The 20,259-nt window shown below is 37.0% G+C and overlaps 1 protein-coding gene across 1 annotated transcript in view; it reads left to right on the forward strand.

The window, feature by feature from the left end:
- Positions 1–1,630: 1,630 nt before the first annotated feature.
- The window catches only part of LOC135072533 (cadherin-related tumor suppressor), a 148,345-nt gene continuing 129,716 nt past the window's right edge, over positions 1,631–20,259 (forward strand). The window contains exon 1 of the mRNA XM_063966476.1: positions 1,631–6,697. Within this exon, the coding sequence (XP_063822546.1) occupies positions 1,631–6,697 (5,067 nt within the window). The remainder of the gene's footprint in view (positions 6,698–20,259) is intronic.

The raw sequence follows: 20,259 nt of genomic DNA on the forward strand, positions 1-20,259 counted from the left end.
GTTTTGCACGATAAATGAAGAGGGCGCTATCTACCTGGGAATACATTTTTTTATTCAGGATATTATCATAGAAAAAGTTTCAAGACTCTTTTAATTACGTTATTACTTGCTACATTTATTTATTTATTTATACATGTTATTAATGCGTTGATATATATTTGTTTCTAATACAAGTTATACCTAAAAATGTTAAGATAATATTTTCTTTTATGGTGTTTTAAAATAATCTACTGGAATTATATCTTGTGACTAGACGGAAAAACTGGAAAAGAAAATATGTGTGTTTTGTCACGTAACTTACGTGTATTAAAATATTAGATTATATTCACGTTTTCTAATTTCTAAGGTGCTTGATTATGCTTATCTCAGAATATCTCTTTTTAGATTAAAATTTGCGATTGCACTAGTTTGTAATCGGAGGCGCAAACAATAAGAATATTAGACCGTTAATTTTAATTTTAATATAATTTAACTAACATGTACCTACTTTTGTTAATTATAGTCACTAAATATGGAAAGGAAGATTAAATAGTAGGTATATTGAGAGCTTTTGTATACTACGAAAGTTTCCACCCTTCAGTCATATTTTCCAATAAATGTACGAGTATAGTTACGTCAGCTAAATAAATAGCTTTTCATCATTACGTATTCCTAGCAGTTTAAGCAGATGAACCCAGACCACAGTAAAGTCATAGAACTAGTTGGAGTACGACATAAACCACGTTCATTGCGGTGTTATGATCGTCACCGAGCGCAGGCGCAGGGAACCGCAAATCACTCATATTAAAGACTTCAACGCTTAGACAACTTGACATATTCTACAATTTTGCAAATAACTAGGTACGAGTATGTTAGAAAATACATACTTCACACTTTAATCAATAAATATCTATTATTATTGTGTTATAAACATTAGTTATGTTTCTTAAAAAATATATTACTTTCAAAAATGTTCTTGTGCTTCAAGAGCTTCTTGGAATGGTGAGTGACTCGTATCGAACAATAAATAGTAGAATCCTTCGGCGGCCATTATCTTGGCATCATCATCACGCAGCCACAGTGGGAGCTTTCAAAGCTGCGGGGAGGGCCGGCTGGTCGCGGGGAGGGCCGCGGGGCGGCGTGAAAGCCTCCGCCCGCCAGTGCCGCGCCGACCGCGACGCAGCCCGCATGCCGCTTCCGCCGCGCGATACACCTTCACAGTGCTACAACAAAAACATAACTGAAAGTGCTACTGAATCGTGATACATAAGTGGTGATAATCGAACAACGGAATACACTGTGTGCCCTATTAGGATTAAGACGTAAAGTGACAGACCGGTGGAGATAGTGAGTGTCACGTGTGTTTACGAATGAATGTGACGGCGTAGGCGCAGCGGCGGTCGCACTCTCCGTGAGATATTCGTGCGCGCGCAGGTCGTCGCGGCCATGCTGCATACCTGAGGCGAGCGAGCGCGCGAGTCTGCGCGAACGGGACACAACGAGAGTTCCCGGCGCACGTTAACTTTCGCTGACGAGGAACCAACCCTGCAATGTTTTTGTCAGCGTCATGACGAGGATGGGGCGATGGCACGTGGCGCTGGCTGCGCTGGCGGTGCTCTCGGGCGCGCGAGTCGCCGGCGCCGCCGAGCAGATGCAGTCCCGCGCCGTCGACACCGGCGTCGACCTTCGCGTGCCTGAGGACCAGCCTGCCGGTACCATCGTCGGCAGGATCCCGACAAAACCTGGCTTCACGTACCGATTCAATGAACCACCGAAAGAGTTCATCCTGGACCCGGTTTCTGGAGAAATCAGGACTAATATGGTTCTAGACAGGGAAACCGTGGATCGTTATGCTTTTGTGGTGCTATCAAGTCAACCCACCTATCCAATCGAAGTAAGATTACGGGTAACGGATGTGAATGACAACTATCCTGAATTTCCTGAACCGAGCATCGCTGTTGCCTTTTCCGAGAGCGCAGCCGCCGGGACTAAGTTGTTGCTCGATGCTGCAACTGATGCAGATCTTGGAGAAAATGGTATCACCAACGATTACAGAATAATTGATGGAGATAACGAAGGAAAGTTTCGTTTGAATGTTACCGTTAATCCGAGTGGCCAAACATCTTATCTGCATTTAGAAACGACCGGAAAGCTGGATAGAGAAACAACTGATTTTTACATCCTAAACATATCAGCACGAGATGGTGGAAATCCACCAAAATACGGGTACCTTCAAGTGAACGTTACTATTTTGGATGTGAACGATAATCCACCAATTTTTGACCAGAGTGACTTTTCAGTGTCTTTGAATGAAAGTGTCCCACCTGGAACAACTGTTTTGAAAGTGACGGCTACAGACAGTGATTTAGGTGATAATAGTAAAATAACTTATGAAGTGACCGACTCCGAGAAACAGTTCGCAGTGGATCCTGAATCTGGAGTGATTACGACAACCAAAAAATTGAATTGTCCTAAGTATTGTACTAATACGACATGTAATATGACTTGTGTATTGACCGTGATAGCGAAAGATCATGGTGTGCCGCGTCAGGATGCACGGACCTACGTCACCGTCAATCTCATAGATGCCAACGACCACGATCCTGTTATTACTTTCACATACGTTCCTCCGACGGCGAATTTTGCTACAGTCGATGAAAATGCTAAAAATGGATCATTAGTAGCCGCTATTACTGTTACTGACTTGGATGCTGGATTGAACGGTAAAACTAGTGTTAGCATTATATCAGGCAATGAACTGAACCATTTTCGCTTAGAAAACTCTTCCAGTGTGTACATAGTGCATGTAAATGGCGTTTTAGATAGAGAAGAAATAAGTAAATATAATTTAACAGTTGTTGCTAAAGATCAAGGCACGCCTTCTAGAACTTCTACCTCATATTTAGTTATTCATGTTAACGACGTTAATGACCATGAACCTGTCTTTGAAAAATCTGAGTATTCCGCAGTTTTAAGCGAGCTTGCCCCACCTGGAACCTATATTGCTAGCATTACTGCTACTGACGAAGATACTGGCGTAAATGCAGAGATATTTTATGACTTTTATGATGGAAACCAACTGCAGTGGTTCACAATCGATCATTTGACAGGATTGGTCACTACAAAATCTATTTTAGATAGAGAAACTCAAGGGACAGTCGAATTAAATGTTTCAGCTAGAGATGGTGGGCCTAATCCAAAGTGGGCGTACACAAGATTGAAAGTAACGATATTAGATGAAAATGATAAGGCTCCTACATTTCCACAGTCTCAAATAAATACAACACTGCATGAAAATATAAAACCAATAAAGGAAATTATCATTTTGACTGCATCAGATAACGATCAAGGTACAAATGGTTCAGTATCTTATTACTTACCTTCCAGTATTGAAAGAAAATATCCTAACACGTTTATTTTAGACCCGATTACTGGACAATTAAGTACAGTAATTGAATTAGACAGAGAAAGAATCCCCATGTATGAAATTCAAGTTTTAGCAAAGGACCAAGGATTTCCACCTCAATCATCCACAGCCACTATTTTTCTAAAAGTATTGGATGTCAATGATAACTACCCAACATTTTATCCTCAACGATACATTGAAAGCATCAGTGATGATGTCCCTCCTGGTACAAACATCTTACAAATTAAAGCAATAGATTTAGATGAAGGAGATAATGCAAAAATAATGTACAAGCTTGAAAGTGGAGGTGATGGTTATTTTGATGTAGAACCATCTACTGGCCATGTAGTCCTACAAAAAAGCTTCCGTAAAGCTCCTTTAACTTCTTACACCTTAAGAGTTTCTTGTAAAGATAAAGGAAATAAAAAAGCACACGAAGATGCGATTGTAGAGATATTAAAATTATCACATCGCAAAAACATTGAGTTTGACGGATACAATGGGTATAATTTTAAAATTCAGGAAGATGAGGGAACATCTAAACCAGATATTGGTCGTTTTGTGGGAAAAGTTACTGCCAAAATATCTAGTGATACACTGTCATACTATATTTTGGAGGGCGACCCCAAACATGTTTTCAAAATTGACAAGAAAAGTGGAATTATAACAACTGATGCAAATGTAGATCGTGAAGACAAAATGACTTATCGTTTGAAAATTCTAGCCAAAAGTGGAGTAACATTTGGATTTACAACTGTAAATATCTCAGTACTGGATGTAAATGATAATTATCCAATATTCATAGAAGACAAAGATGAAATTCACATATCAGAAAATATGGCAGTCGGCCAAGAAGTATATTTTGCGAGAGCTATTGATCGCGATTCAGGATCTAATAGAACAATCTTTTATACTTTGAGTAGTCCTGATAATAGTTTTCGTATATCAGAGACAACAGGAGTAATTTATCTAAATAAACCAATTTCTGCTGAACCTGGTTATATCATAAATATTGAAGTTACAGCCACTGATAATGGAAACCCTTCTCTATCGACAAAACACTCAATATCAGCAATTATTGATGACGTGAATGATCATACTCCTGTATTCGATCACACTTCTTATGAAACGTCGTTGTTGGAGTCAACACTTGTGAATACGAGATTTTTTGGCATCGCTGCTTCTGATGCCGATTTGGGTGATAACGGAAAAATATCTTATTCAATAGTGGAAGGAAACACTGATGGAAAATTCGGAGTGTTTCCCGATGGATTCCTGTATGTAAAGAGCCCACTGGATAGAGAAGAAAAGGATTACTATTCTTTGACATTAGTTGCGTCTGACCATGGAGTGCCACCAAGATCGTCTCAAGTTCCTGTTGTTATACATGTTTTAGATGAAAATGATAACAGTCCTCAATTTACTAACACTACATTTATTTTTAAAATAAAAGAAAATGAACCACCAGATACATTCGTTGGAAAATTGACAGCAACAGATAGAGACATTGGTCGTAACGCTGAGTTAACATTTAGTTTACCTATTGCCCAAAATGATTTTAGAATAGACTCAAGGAATGGTTTTATAAAAACTTTGAAATCTTTTGACAGAGAGAGCTTGGCACATACTACTGGTCAGAACTATATTACATTGACAGTTACTGTGAGTGACAATGGCAAAGTAAAGCTGTCTGATTCAGTGAGAGTAACAATTTATATTACAGATGTTAATGATAACGCACCGATTTTTACACGAACACCATACAAAGTAGAAGTGTCTGAAGGCGCTGCTGTGGGTGCATCTATTGTGAGGGTATACTCAACAGACGCAGATGAAGGACTGAATGGTGATATTTACTACAAACTGATAAGTGGTGATAACATGGGTCAATTTTCACTGGATGAAGCGACAGGCCAGCTTTTGATTGCTAAACATTTGGACCGCGAGACAGTCGATCATTATGAATTGACTGTTTTAGCCCATGACTCTGGCCAGACAGTAAGGCTCTCTGCTACCACAACCATTACTATTGATGTCTTGGATGAAAATGATAACGCACCTATTTTTACACAAACACAAATGAATGTTTCGGTTTTAGAAACAGAACCTGTAAATAAAAAGATTATCCAATTCCATGCAACTGATGCTGATTTAGGTGTAAATAGTGAGTTGCAGTTTTCAATAACATCAGGGAATAGAAAGGAAGCATTTTTCATCGACAGTTACTCAGGAGAATTATTTTTACACAAACAGTTAGATTACGAGGATTTGACATCATATTTGCTGGTAATTACTGCAACGGATAATGGAAACCCAAGTTTGTATTCAAGCATATCTTTTACTGTGAATGTGATAGATGCAAACGATAATGCACCAGTATTTACTAATACAGCAATAGTGCGCCAGATCAGAGAAGGTATTCCCAAACATACACCGATAGTAACTGTAACTGCAGAAGATCCTGACTCTGGTTTGAATGGGAAGGTATATTATTCTATCACAAAGCAAGACCCTAATGATAACAAACGACATTTTGCTATAAATAACGTGACAGGTGTGATACATACTTTGCTGCCTATAGATAGAGAAAGCATTGATACATTCAGAATAACTGTCGTTGCGTATGATAGAGCTGAACCACCTTCAGCCAGATTGTCAGCTGAGAAATTAGTGACAGTAATAGTAGAAGATATAAACGACAATGCACCAATATTTGTATCCATGAACGCCGCAGTAATAGGCTCAGATCGTATGGGCAGAAGTATGGGTAGAGGAATATTCATAATGAATGTTTTGGCTAGAGATCTAGACTCTGGAACGAATGGTTTGGTCACTTACAAACTTATTCATGGTGGAAGTGATTTGTTTGACTTGCATAGAAGTAACGGTGCTTTGACGCTGCGGTATCCCCCGTCTGTGCCTGAGGCTAGGTGGAACCTGGTCATAAAAGCTACGGATGAAGCGGTGTTAAGTGAACAAAGAAGTACAGAGACGTATCTCAGTGTTATTATGGGTGGAACGGATTTGCAAGGTGTTACCTGGACGAATGCAAGATCCGTTTCAGTGGCCGAGAATGAGCCGGCTGGCACCGCAGTGTTGAACTTGACCAATAACTATAAATCTGGATTAGAATATTACATAGTGAATGTGACTGGTGAAGGTAGACAAGTGGACAGGTTATTCGATATCGATTCGTCGTTAGGGATTTTATCAACAGCAGTGTCCTTGGATCGCGAGACAGGAGTTGACCGATACGAGGTGGAGATCTGCGCCGTGTCATCGGGGACCCCACTGAAAACCACAACAACTAAGGTATGTTAGAGGTTTACACCATGGTTTATTTTATTCCTAGTATAAGGCCGGGTTGCAACATCCTAATTTAACTTTAAAAAACGTTAAAAATCTGTCAAACTCCATACAAAAAGCACCGGTTATCGTTATAGTTAACGTTAAAGTGATGGTTCAACTCATCCTAATTATTGCAGCCTATAGGTGCATTATTTTTTAAACTTATATCTGTCTCTAAGATCAGAGAAGTCTGTTTTATTTAAAAGTGAGGTCACATTTTTTTGCATGTTATAATGATTAGAAAGATCGATTGAGTAGTCAAATAAAATGACTGTACCAATGCTGCCCACACTTAGCAATTCCAAGCGGACAATCCAATTAACTTTGCACAATCGTCGGTAGAAGACAAAACATCGGCACCGTACTGTTGTTAAAATAAAAATAAATTCAAACGAATGCTCGTTAGTGTATGTCGGCTGGTGCAGTCTAATCGGGGGCTCTAAATTACGATAAGTCGCTTCTCGCGAACGATATCTCAACACTCGCTCTCAAAGCTTCTAAAGATTATGTACATGAAACATGACTTTTGTTTGTAACACATTCACCGGGTTAATTAGTTGTATTTTTGTTTGGTTATTGAAATTTTATGTAATGCAAAAATAATGAATCAGTTCACATATTCTTCGAAAAATTTGACAGTGAAGATTTCATCGACACTGTATTTGACTCCGAGTAACCTTAGGCCATACAACCCAAAAACCATTTGGAGCGCGGCTCTAAACGCAATTTTCTTATGTGTCTGACAAAAAATAACAAAACTACTTAAAACTGGTCGCTTGCTCGTAAAAGATCTCGTCACATTACCATTACGATACTGTCACTCACCTCTTGACGTATAAATGTTGAACTTGAGAGCGAGGGTCTGACTAAGAAGCAAGAATGTAAACTGCTGTCGCTTGGTCAATTTCATTGTCATTCCCACTTTTATTATTTAGAATCAAAGCATTTCGAGAAAAAATAAATAGATATGATAATAAACTTTTTCTTAGAATTAGATTATTTTTCATGTTATTTTTTTTCATTTTTAAAAAAATAAGAATTTGCACAGGCATGACGAGCTTTTAATAAGAAAAAAAGTAAGGTCAAATATTTTTGTGCGATAAGTTCAGCTGTCAGATTGCAGATTTAATATTGTCGCGCATCATCTCTACTGATCTAGGCGAACTGACTCTAACAAGTCAAATGCAGGTTTCGTTTAATCGCATCGCCACATTTCCTTGTTTACCAGTGAGCTAAGAAAATTCCAACTTCAGTGTAGGTACTTATCGAATATTTTTATAATACATGCAAGCTTTTGATCATCATCCACGTCACGAAATTACGACCTCTGGGTTATTGTGTGTATACGAGAGTCGTAACATTGCACAAATTATGAAGTTTGACACCACCGTTATCTTTAACTACCGCCCGAGCCAACCACTCGCTCGTTGCCAGAGCTTTAAAAGCGAGACAAATAATAAAAGCCAGTATTAAAACTCGAAACTCGCTTATTTAAATACATGAATCGAATATCTTATTTAAACTGCGAAAGGCGATTGGCCTGGGCAAGTGAGAAATGTCACATTTACTACTTAATATTTTTTCATAAAACAGTTCGTATTAAACAGCTTTGGGAATTTTACGGTAAAAGGAATGCTGACCAGCTCATCGATTTGCATTTAGGATATCTTTATATGCGACTGGTTTAATTTTGATCATCATTATTGACATAACGAGCTCTAAATATCCCTTTTTTCATTCATGATAATTGGAAATAGCCTAGTTATTCAATGCTGTTCCTTATTTTTCTGTGATGTAAGATTCCAAATAGTGTTTTAGTTGAAACTGTTTTAGTTAACAGCATAACCAACTAACAGCATGTACCTACTTGTAAATTTCCGCTCATAAAATTATTTTAAACATGAAATAAAAATAACATATTAATTTAATTTTCATTCACTTATGTTATCAATTCAGAGAATATTATCTTTCCGCTATTTATTACAGTGATGTTGAAAAACTTACGCACTTACAGAACGAATTTATTACTTGTACTTATAGCCTGACCAGGAACATAAAAACCCTCGCCATGTTGCGGAAAACTAATGGTACTAATTTCTTTTAATGGCAACAGTAACTGAAAACTTCATTGACATGTCACCTTGCATGTCAGTCTATTGCTGTCAAAGTGTAAACAAACTTTATTTTAAATGTACGCAACTGATTTTGTGAATTAAATTGCTAAAATCTTTTTATAGTCGTGAAAGAAAAGTGGTTCACAATGTGTTAAAGTATTTGACGAAGAGAAATACTAAGGGTTCGGACAATATTTTCATTGAATAATGTTTCCGACAAAGGTTGTCAAATTGACTGACATGTGTATCGTATAGTACAGTCCACTATGAAAATTAGCTGTGGTTTGTTTCAACTAACTATATATCATTTTTTCACAGACAATAAATAACATTTATAGCCTGACCAGGAACATAAAAACCCTGGCATAGAGGCGCGTCAATTGCATTTGATAGTGCAACACTGAGTACAGTCGTACCTGTGTTAAATTAATAGGCTAACTTTATGTATCAGGATTCAGGATTACGGGCTAATTTGATATTTTCATAAATTAACGAAAAAATATTATTATAGGTAACCTGGTTTAAATAAATTAAATGAAACCATCAATCGAGTTAGTAGGATTTATTTTATTATTCATCAATAATCAAATTCAGAACTTGAATATTCAACTGCAATGTCTGCTCATGAACGCTTCAAACTCGGTACCTACTTCTTTCCCAATTCCATAAAATTCAACACTTAGAAAGTGACAAAAAACTTTAAAATGGGTAGTTGAAACAAACCACAGCTAATTTTCATAGTGGACTGTACTATACGATAAACATGTCAGTCAATTTGACAACCTTTGTCGAAAACATTATTCAATGAAAATATTGTCCGAACCCTTAGTATTTCTCTTCGACAAATACTTTAACACATTGTGAACCACTTTTCTTTCACGACTATAAAAAGATTTTAGCAATTTAATTCACAAAATCAATTGCGCACATTTAAAATAAAGTTTGTTTATACTTTGACAGCATTAGACTGACATGCAAGGTGACATGTCAATGAAGTTTTCAGTTACTGTTGCCATTAAAAGAAATTAGTACCATTAGTTTTCCGCAACATGGCGAGGGTTTTTATGTTCCTGGTCAGGCTATAATAGGTATACGCTCATGTCGATCATTCGGAAATATTATATTTTTAATTATAAGCTCACCTCTTATAAATTTTAAAAGCTTAATGTCTGTTTTTACCATCAATATCTAATTTTTAAGTGACCCCTATGGTAACAGGAAATTTGTTTACATAGGGGTCACTTAAAAATTAGGGATTGATGGTGAAAACGGGCATAATTCCTATAATTTTTAGAATTCAGCTTATATTTTAAAGATACATCTGTGACTTGATATTTTAAAAGTAAAATAAATGCTTGTGATATTATAAAAAGGTAATAAGATAAAAAGAATAGAAAACTAATAAAAATCTTGAATCATCCACATTCAATAAATTGGATCTGTTGTTTTCTTTCAGACCCACGTGTCCACAGGGCTTTACGTTATGAAAGTTGTTTATGATCATAGTTCTAATTACAGTTGACCTACGATTTTGGATCGGAAGAGTGTGCATAAGAATTAGGGTTTGTACCCGGGTAATCCCGGAACCAAAAGAACCGGGAAAACCCGGGTTTTTTCGACAGCTTAAAAACCGGGTTTTAAAAATTCAAAACCCGGTTCTTTCGGTACTTTCGGGTTTTGCATATTTATCTAAAAATCTGTTATAGGTATTAGGCATGAGTCGTAACAAGAACATTGCGAACGTATAGAGAACCCAAAGATATCAGATTAGCTACTAATAAAGATTACCTACTTATTGGTTTTGTATTTTGTTTTTTTTTTATGAGATAATGTAAATATTTTAAGCATTTTTCTTACACTTTTTTTAAATCACTGGCATATTTTTGTTTGCGCTTACGCTGCGACAGGTTATAAAGAAGATTGACGAGTATAACTTGCCACTATGCTTGGCGTTCGTAGACTATGAGAAGGTCTTCAATTCGTTCGGGTCTTGGGCAGTGCTTACAGTCTCTTCAGCGGTGCCGTATTGACTATCGGTATATCGAGGTGCTGAAGTGCTTGTACAAAAACGCCACCATGTCGGTCCGAGTACAGGAGCAGAGCACGAGGACGATTCCACTGCAGTGAGGCGTTAGGCAGGGAGATGTTATATCTCCTAAACTGTTCACCACTGCATTGGAAGACGCTTTCAAACTCCTTGAATGGAAAGGATTCGGCATAAACATTAATGGCGAGTACATCACTCACCTTCGGTTTGCCCACGATACTGATTGTGGTCATGGCAGAATCGTTGTAAGATCTTGGCACAATGCTCAAAGACCTTAATCGAGTTTCCTAACAGGTAGGCCTGAGGATGAATATGGACAAAACAAAGCTTATGTCCAATGTCCATGTTGCGCCCTACCCAGTTTCGGTTGGGAGCTCAATCCTCGAGATAGTTGACGATCCAGCTAGGTAGGTCCAATTTCGAAAAGGGAGTCAATCGTCGAATCCAACTCGGCTAGGCAGCGTTCGGGAAACTACGCAACATCTTTTCATCCAAAATACCTCAGTGCCTGAGGACGAAAGGAGTGATGATTTATGGCTCGGAAACGTGGCCTCTCACTATAGGCCTTATACAGAAGCTCAAAGTTGCACAGCGTGCTATGGAGAGGGCTATGCTCGGTGTTTCTTTACGAGATCGAATCAGAAATGAGGAGATCCGTAAATGAACTAAAGTAGCGACTTTAGTTCATTTACGGATCTCCTCATTTCTATGTCAGCGGATTCAGAGGACATAACCCGACGCGGACGCAGAACTGACGGCCGATGGGGCAGGAAGGTCCTGGAATGGAGGCCGCGTACCGGAAAACGCAGCGTGGAACGTCCACCCACAAGGTGGACCGACGACATCATAAAGGTAGCAGGGAAGCGCTGGACGCAGGCCGCTACCAATCGATCAACATGGAAAGCATTGGGGGAGGTTTATGTTCAGCAGTGGACGTCCTATCCTATGGTTTAAAATTAAATGATGATGATGATGATGATATTTTTGTGTGAGAGTTGGCAACACTCCTTCTCCTTTATTTGCTTTGCATCTGACAGTCAATATATAAATAGTCAAATATATCGATAAGTTGGATGAAAAAGACTCGATTGTGGTACCTCAATTGAAAACTAATTATTTTACTTTTTATTTTATTTTTGGGAGTAGAATTTAGTAAAAATAGAAAAATATTGTAAATCATGTTTGTTGATTATTCCTAGTCTATTCAAATAAGTGTTATTTCAATAAAAAAACATAATCAAAATATTGTTTTTTTGGAACCGAAAGAACCGAAAAAACCGGGGCTCCCGGTTCTTATGACCGCCAGACCCGAAAAACCCGGTTCCTCAAACCAGAACCGATTCTGCATTCCCTAATAAGAATGTCGCCCATAACCCGCCTATAGTTTCTCTCAATGGCGCACACTTTTTGCGGCCGGAGACGCGTTTCCGGAAAAAGTGAGGGCCATTTTAATTGTGGACGCACTGAACCTTCGATTCTGCCATAAAAGTCATCGGATTGTGTGGAAGGGGACGATTTAAGGCCAGAAGGGGGAGGGGGGTGAGCTATCAACCGACACCAAAAGCGCATTAGGACGCCGGGCAGCATTCCCGGACTGATTTATGCAACTTGCACCCGCCGGCACGGCCATCGACACTCTCCTAATGAACGCACAACTTACGCTATACTGTGAAATGGGTTTCATTATTTCACGGCAATGCTAATAGTCCTATTATGTCTTTCGAGTGTCCATGCGGTGCGTTTAGTCCTCAATTAGCGTAATAACTTCTTTCTTCCTTTATATATATCAGGAAAGGGAATCGCGCTATTTTTCACTGAATCCACGCCGGGGGCTATCCATGTTGTCTAGAACGGCGCGATCGGATCAATAGTCACTTCGTAATGCGTTTATGAATGTAAAGAAATTACAGTGCAAGAAATGCAATATCGTGATATTATACCAATAGGGTTTTTAATATAAATAATATGCACTTATTTTTAAATTAATAATATTGAGTTTACTTCAGGCAAACGACGATCTTATCTTGTTTGAATAACTGATTCCTGGAATTCGATGAGAGTAAATTAAATTAGACGCAAATGGTTTAGTAATTTTAAATTAATGGAATTTATGTTATCTTGGTATATGTAAATATTCTTGCTAATGGTTTTAGTGAAGCTTGCGGACGATAATTCGCGGTGGTGGCGTCCGAAATGTTCGATCGTCACCCGTTTTAACTTATTAACGTTTCGAATTTTATCAATAAATTTATTGGTGGGCAAGACGTGCCGATTGGTAGAAAAGTTTAAATGTTTAAATCAACGGATATTTTACCTGTTACCCGAGCTAAGTGCGCCTCCGTGATAAGGAGTTGGGTGGCGCGTCCCCGAACACCGAGTAAGTTCGGAAAAAAATCACTTACGACGCTTTCCTGAGTCGGATAAAGAAGCAATTTGGCTGTATCTCCAAAACGCATTAAAGCGGTTTCCGCTCCTCTGTTTAGGCTTGATTAACAAGTTGAGTCGTAAAATAGTTGGGTGACAGCTTTGACTATGACTATTTGCCTATGAACTTTTTAAAATACCGCAAATTACGTACGGTTTATTATTCTATAAATTATAATAGGTACCTAACTGTTGTCATATCAGTATATTTAAAGTTTAAATATACTGATATGACTATTAAAATTTTAAACGTATAGTAATTAGAAAATGTACATGATAATATTTAGAGAGTCGCTATTAAGTGTCCGTTTTGTTTTCTGAAGCAAGTGAATTAATTTCATGAACATTATTTCAATAAATTAAGCTGCTGTTTTAATTAATCGATAGGTTTACATTTTTATGAATTTTAAGAAGAGTAGTTTGACCACATTGCGAATAACGGGGTCCATGCTGCAGTGACATGCCATTGTTTCCCATACACAGCTGTCATTTGTCCGGTTAGCACGTTGAGTGTGACATGTTGCAACTAAATTATTCCAGGTTAATGCACCGCAGATATTATTCAAAGCTTTATACGTAAGCTCGTATCTGTCTTTCAGTGCCTAAGTTGGAAGTTATTAGGCCACCGAATGCCGGCCCGTTAACGTGGGTACTAGGTAATTGCATAAAGCTATGTCACATGGCAATTAGCACATAGAAATGCACAGATAGGCTTGACTGACATGCTGCCGAAACACGTCGTGACTCGAACCTAGGTGTGCTCGGGGTTTCAAGTAAAATCCTATGCTAAACTACCGGAGTTGCGCAAACCGCCGTCGTGCGATGTTTTCCTCCAATAATAGATAAATACCGTCAATAAATTATAGTATTTACTTTGATAATGTTATTATCGAAATTACTGTTGAGTATCGTTTCTAGTTAAAATCACAATAAGCGATGGTTGATTTTATTTATGCTCTAATGGAATAGTGGAGAACTCGTAAAATATTACTCTACGAAAATACTGTAGTACCTACAATAAATACTACGGATAATAAGATAGACTCTTTAATTAAGTTTTGTAACCTAAAGGTAAATAATCATTTTTACATAAAAACAAAACACAATCTTGAGATGTCAACTATTGGTTGACAATCTTTGAAATAAAGATTTTACAAAAATATGTCTTTTCTGGAATAAAAACCAGTCTTGTTGATCTGTATAGTAGACTTTTCCACATACTACGAGTAATATCTGAAAAACATACATTTTAAACGAAAAAGCAACTATTATTAAGGTTGATTTACCTATTCAAATGTTTTTGAGCAAATGTATTTTTCTTGCAGTGCAGCAGTGTCTTGTGTTCATGAGAAAAACATTCTTCATAGTGAGAAAACAATGTGAACCTAGAAAGGTTTATTTTTCCTTATATGGAACGGAATGCAGAAAGCCTATTTAGTCTCGAAAGTCTCAATTTATTTCCAATATTAAAATGGAAATGCTTCTTGTCATGCAGAAAGTAATATTTAATACAATTTCTTGTTACTTGAAGTGTCACATAATTATTAAATTACCTTAATTACCTACGTACTTTAATCCTTTTTATCCTTCGCATGATATTGTGCGAGTACAAAAAGCTTTACTTTATTAGTAAACATCTTTAATTAATTCTGTTATTTTTATTTAAAATCGGACAAAAAGTTTGTTAGTTAATTAAAAACATGAACTTTGTTATCGCAAAGGTGAGAATAAACCTTGCGTGACTTGAAAAAAATTGATTAAGATATTCCCAATTATGATCTTGTTAATTAATTGATTGTTTTCTGCAAGTTAAAACTTTAAGGCTGGTGTGTAATACGCGTTACGATAATTTTAATCAGTATTAAACTAAGTAACTACCCCCTAAGATTCATTTGCCTCTTATGTAATAAAATTCAACACTTTATATTTCTATGCATATTTTAACACACAAGTATTTATTGCTGCCATATAGTTTAGATGTTATTCGTTTATAGATACAGGCTGTGATCATGAAGTTTAATATATTGCATGGCGTGGGACCAATGATTAGAAAATCTTGCGTTTGTTTGATGAAGCGTGTTAATTCGTTTGTAGAGCCATTGTGAGAGATATTATTAGTACGATAAACCTACCATTGGAGTATTGATGCTTTAATACTGGGTAATAGCACGAGCTACTCGAAACAATTGATTTTCTATTGTGCCTGCTTACACGCTTGTCGATCGCGTAGAATTAAATGAAGACCTAAATAAGAACTGCTTTCAACAAAACAAACGCCTACTGTGAGCGAATAGCGGTTTTGCAATATGTTCCTGACATTAAACATCACTTTATTGCATTAGAATCATCACTTGTCAATTATTTGCGCTGATAGAGGAAAGATTTCTTGATTCTTTTTATTGAACAGGCCCCGAAACTACTGGGCCGACCTGTAAAATTCTTTCACCATTATTTATCCCTGATGAACATAGAATTTAGAATATGGATGGAATAAAGAGATTCTATGACAGACAGAAATTAACACGGGTGAAGTTGCGGGCAGAAGCTCTTGTGTTAAAAGCAATGACGAAATCTTATCTTTTTAAAGAGTGTCTTATTAAATCTTAAACGTAAAGCAGTATTAACTGTACATATTGTTGCTTGTTTTCACAATAATAAATAAATTTCCATAAATAAATCCATAGATCAGGGCCATAATTTATCGGACTTTACGCATGATAAAGTTAAAACTGTGCATCCCACTCTACTAATGCTTCACTAAATTATTATCTGAGGCTTTTAAACATTAAAAAATTGTTTGGGATATGGTAAAAGTATCGGATACCTCAGTCGGCTTATTAATTTGTCAATTCGAATGACCCATGCTTGTAGAGAATGAATTCGAAATGAGTTGAAACCAAATACGTCTTGTTTGGATGACGAAATGTACCTAAACCTCCTACTTATTTTTCGGTTATGATGATTCGAAATGTTGAGTAATATACATATTTATAAATTATACATAATAAATGTTGGGTTCACAAGTTTTTCAAGTTTCTAGTGCGACAGGTTAAGTTCAGAGTCATATGACTCGCTTATCAAGTTATTTAATCGACTTGTCCTATGAGATATTCATATCAGAGGATTTAATATTAAAATTTTAATATATTATATGAAGATAGAGAAATACCTAAGTGCTTTTTATGAGATATTATTGTTTAAGTTTTGTTCCGATTAAGAAAGACCCATATTTGGAATGTAGAGAGTACTGCTTATACCCATTAATTACTAAATGGACCCGTATCTGAATGTTTGAACCCTGTTAATAAATTACATATGTACCTATTTATTTATTTACTAACATAAAATAAAATAATGTAGGTATATGCCTAGACCTTAAAACCCAAGAATTTTATAAGGGCAGAAATAGAAATTATCGTGCGCCTTTATAAATGCAAATTCAGATGATTGATACTTAGTGTAGCGCTTACATCGCTATTACCTATGTACGTTACATTAGCTCATGTGGAGCTCTACAAATCCAAAAAGTTCTCCAAGTTGGTTAGGATTTGCACTGAGGCCTTTGCAATATCAGCCCGTAATCATAATATAGATTGTTTCTTGACAGTCCCTCGAGTTGGCCAGCTTTCTTATCGCTGTTGACTATAACGACCACTCGGCCGTGATCCGCCCCGCCCCGCGCCGCATTCCTCCGCGGGGATCTCAACGGGGACACGGCTCAAGCTGTCACAGGCCTCGCTTAATTGGACACTTTATGTGTGTGCATTCATGTGACGTGGAACCGGTTCCCTAGTGGTTATGTTGCTTTCTACGTCATACATCGGCGTTTCTGTAGGGGATAGTTATGCGAGCTGCGCTGGCGCGTTTGTGCCGACCTGAAGTTTATTATGATTTGTGTATCATTGGCGGAGGCGTGATGGGAGTTAGCCGAGCGCGCTTGTTGTCGGTCTAGGGTTCCGCGCCCGACCGGTGCTCCAAATTATGCTCTATTGTTGTAGTGACCCTCTGTACGTCAGGTTTAATTTTAAACCAAATTACCATAACTTATGCATGGTCAATTCATTTTTTATGTTTGTCAGTTATTTTCAGCCTGAAGAGCTCTAAGTAGAAGAGCGATAGGTATTAATTTAAGTAGCAAATTAATATTAACATCATGGGAAGTACGCGGTATCAAGTTTTAAAAATAGATGAAAATAGCTACCTATCATGAACGAGAATTTATAAGCGAATAATTTTTTGTCCACATTCATCTTATTTTTAGACACGAATCTTAGGTTACTTACTTAACTATATCTTGTATACGGTACAAAAACAAGCAACAAAAGACGAAATGAATTCTTCACCGGTCAAAACTTGTACAGCTGTTACGGTTATTTGACTTGAACTTGTATTTGGGTATTTCTCATCGCTACGGTTCTCATCGTCACCTTCGTGGCAAATTTTATTTCTAACTTATTTCAACTTTTTGTAAACAAAAATTGTAGCGCTTGATGTAAAGATTGTATTCTCAGTAAATCAGTCAAATAGTGAGTCTCGTTTGGAAGCTTTAACGTTTTGAATTTTTTGATGCCACGAAAGTGATTCTGTACTTCACAGCAATAATTTTTTCAAACTTTACTACTGTAAATGACTCTTAAGTGTTTATAAAACACATATTTAGTCTTATTTTCATAGATAAATAGCAATAACATACTATAAATAGGTAACCTACTTAAAAACAAGACAAAATTTTACCGATAACGTCACCTACAAAGTTACAAGATTCTACGCAATTGGTTTTAAGGGTGACACTGGTGGCATTCTGAAATGCTGAAGAAGCAAAAAAAGGATTATCAGTACCTCAATAAAAAGAACTCTAACTGATTATCAGTCCCTCAACAAAAATATATGTTTTTATTGAGGCCAGAGGGCCTCGTATTTTTGTTGTACAACTTTTAACTCAAACTTCAGATTAAATTAATCTTACAAACAGATACACAGTCACATATACAGACATACATACAGTCATACAGACATACATACAGTCATACAGACATACATCCAGTCATACAGAGAGACAGACAACAAAAATACGAGGCCCTTATTTTTTATTGATGTACTGAACTCTACTTACCACGTATAATTTATTAGTTATTAAAATATTGTAAAAACATAAACACCAGTCACTATATTTTAAAATAAACCAAAGCAAGAAATCACTTTCGTGGCCTAAAATCACCTTCGTGTATAAAACACCACGAAGGTGATGCCACGAAGGTGACGAAAATTTTAGTTTTTTATGAATTATCCTTAAATTTGAATTTAACGGTTCAAGTCGAATACTACACAAATAAGTCTAACATGTTAAGTTTTCAATGGCCTAAGTTTCAATTAAATTGGTTAAATTTTAGAGGTAGAAAATATTGTTCAACCAAGCGACGGTATGTCTATGGATAATCACAAAAAGTTACGTATTTTTTTCGCGGAGCGACGATCGACCTATCTCACCTCCCCAATGGCCGGAGCACGACTGACGTTAACCGAATAGAACGCTGTGATTGGTTGGTGGTGTTCGGTTTAACGGCAATCTTGTATTATTACTCAAAATTTTAGGTACCTAAAATCGTGTGACCAACGTATTTCGCTTTCTCAATTCGAAATAATTGTAAGAAGATATTTTTTTGACTATTGTGTGGAAAGTTTATTTAATTACGATGATTTTAGTATATGATACACACAAATTGAATGAAAATTGTGAATGCAGTAACCAAATGTTTCATTGCAACCGAAGGTGTGACACGATGAGAACGCGAAAAATGACCCCGTTTTTTATCGTTTCATGTGATGTTTTCGTATTAGTTTTGCTTCTATTACGATAAAATTTATTTTGTATGTAGCTAAATAGATATTTTATCATCTGATTTCAAAGTTATTGTTCTAACTTATACCGTTTATGAACTATTAGTGTGTGACCATCACATTTGAGTGTAAATGAGAAGTACCCATTTTTTCTTTTATATACTAGTAAATCTATTTTCGTCCCGCATAAAACAGGTAGCTCAGCGTAATCGAGAGGATAATGTATTATTTGTAAATTAAATTAAACTTTAATCTCTTCGCTTATATTATCATCTTGTTATTGAAGGCAAGACAATAATAGAGTGTGGTCATCGGAAGGTAATGTCTAACTGCGGGATAAAAACACGTTTTGAATTGCAAGTTACGGCTACAGTGGAATTTATAACGCAATAATCTGAAACACACATTACAGAAGATTCAAACATTATTGAGGCGAATTCACAAAAATTCGGACCAATCAATATTTAAAATAAGAATGGCAAAGTAATCGAGAAGGCCGCGGAGGCTCATCGGAACCACTCCCAAACGCCAATAGCTTTCAAATCAAAACCGCGGCACCTGTAACTTAAAGGCCGCAAAACCTTACGCCTCCGCGACGTTTCGTTGCAAAATTGATTTCCTGATGCTATCTAACCTCCCGGGGGAACGCTGGATAAATAAATACTTTGCGATAATCTTCGGAGTTCTGAGACAGGCCAGAATTACACCACGCTGGAGATATTATTGCATTTTAATTCCACTCTCGACACACCTCCGCTCCGTCGCATTACGTTTGATATGATTTAGTGCGTTATTGTATATGGCACAGCGTTCAACCCTCGCGATGCATGAGTCAAATAAATTTCGGAAAGGCCGAATTGAGCGTAGCGATCTGATCTGATATCGCGCACAAATATACCTACTAAATTACAATTAAGGGCCACGGTTTTGACACATCGTGTTATACTTATTTCAAAGCCTGTGCTTTATTTGATGACGGCGATTCCTTTTAATGTTTGGAAATATTTGGATTTTTGAGTTTGCGGCTTTGCAATTACGCATATCAGAACATCTGGTGCTCACGTTAGCCTTTTTAAGCCTTCTAAATGTCAATGCATTCGCCA

Source organism: Ostrinia nubilalis, chromosome 6, assembly GCF_963855985.1.
Source record: "Ostrinia nubilalis chromosome 6, ilOstNubi1.1, whole genome shotgun sequence".
In the NCBI taxonomy this organism is placed as follows: Eukaryota; Metazoa; Arthropoda; class Insecta; order Lepidoptera; family Crambidae; genus Ostrinia; species Ostrinia nubilalis.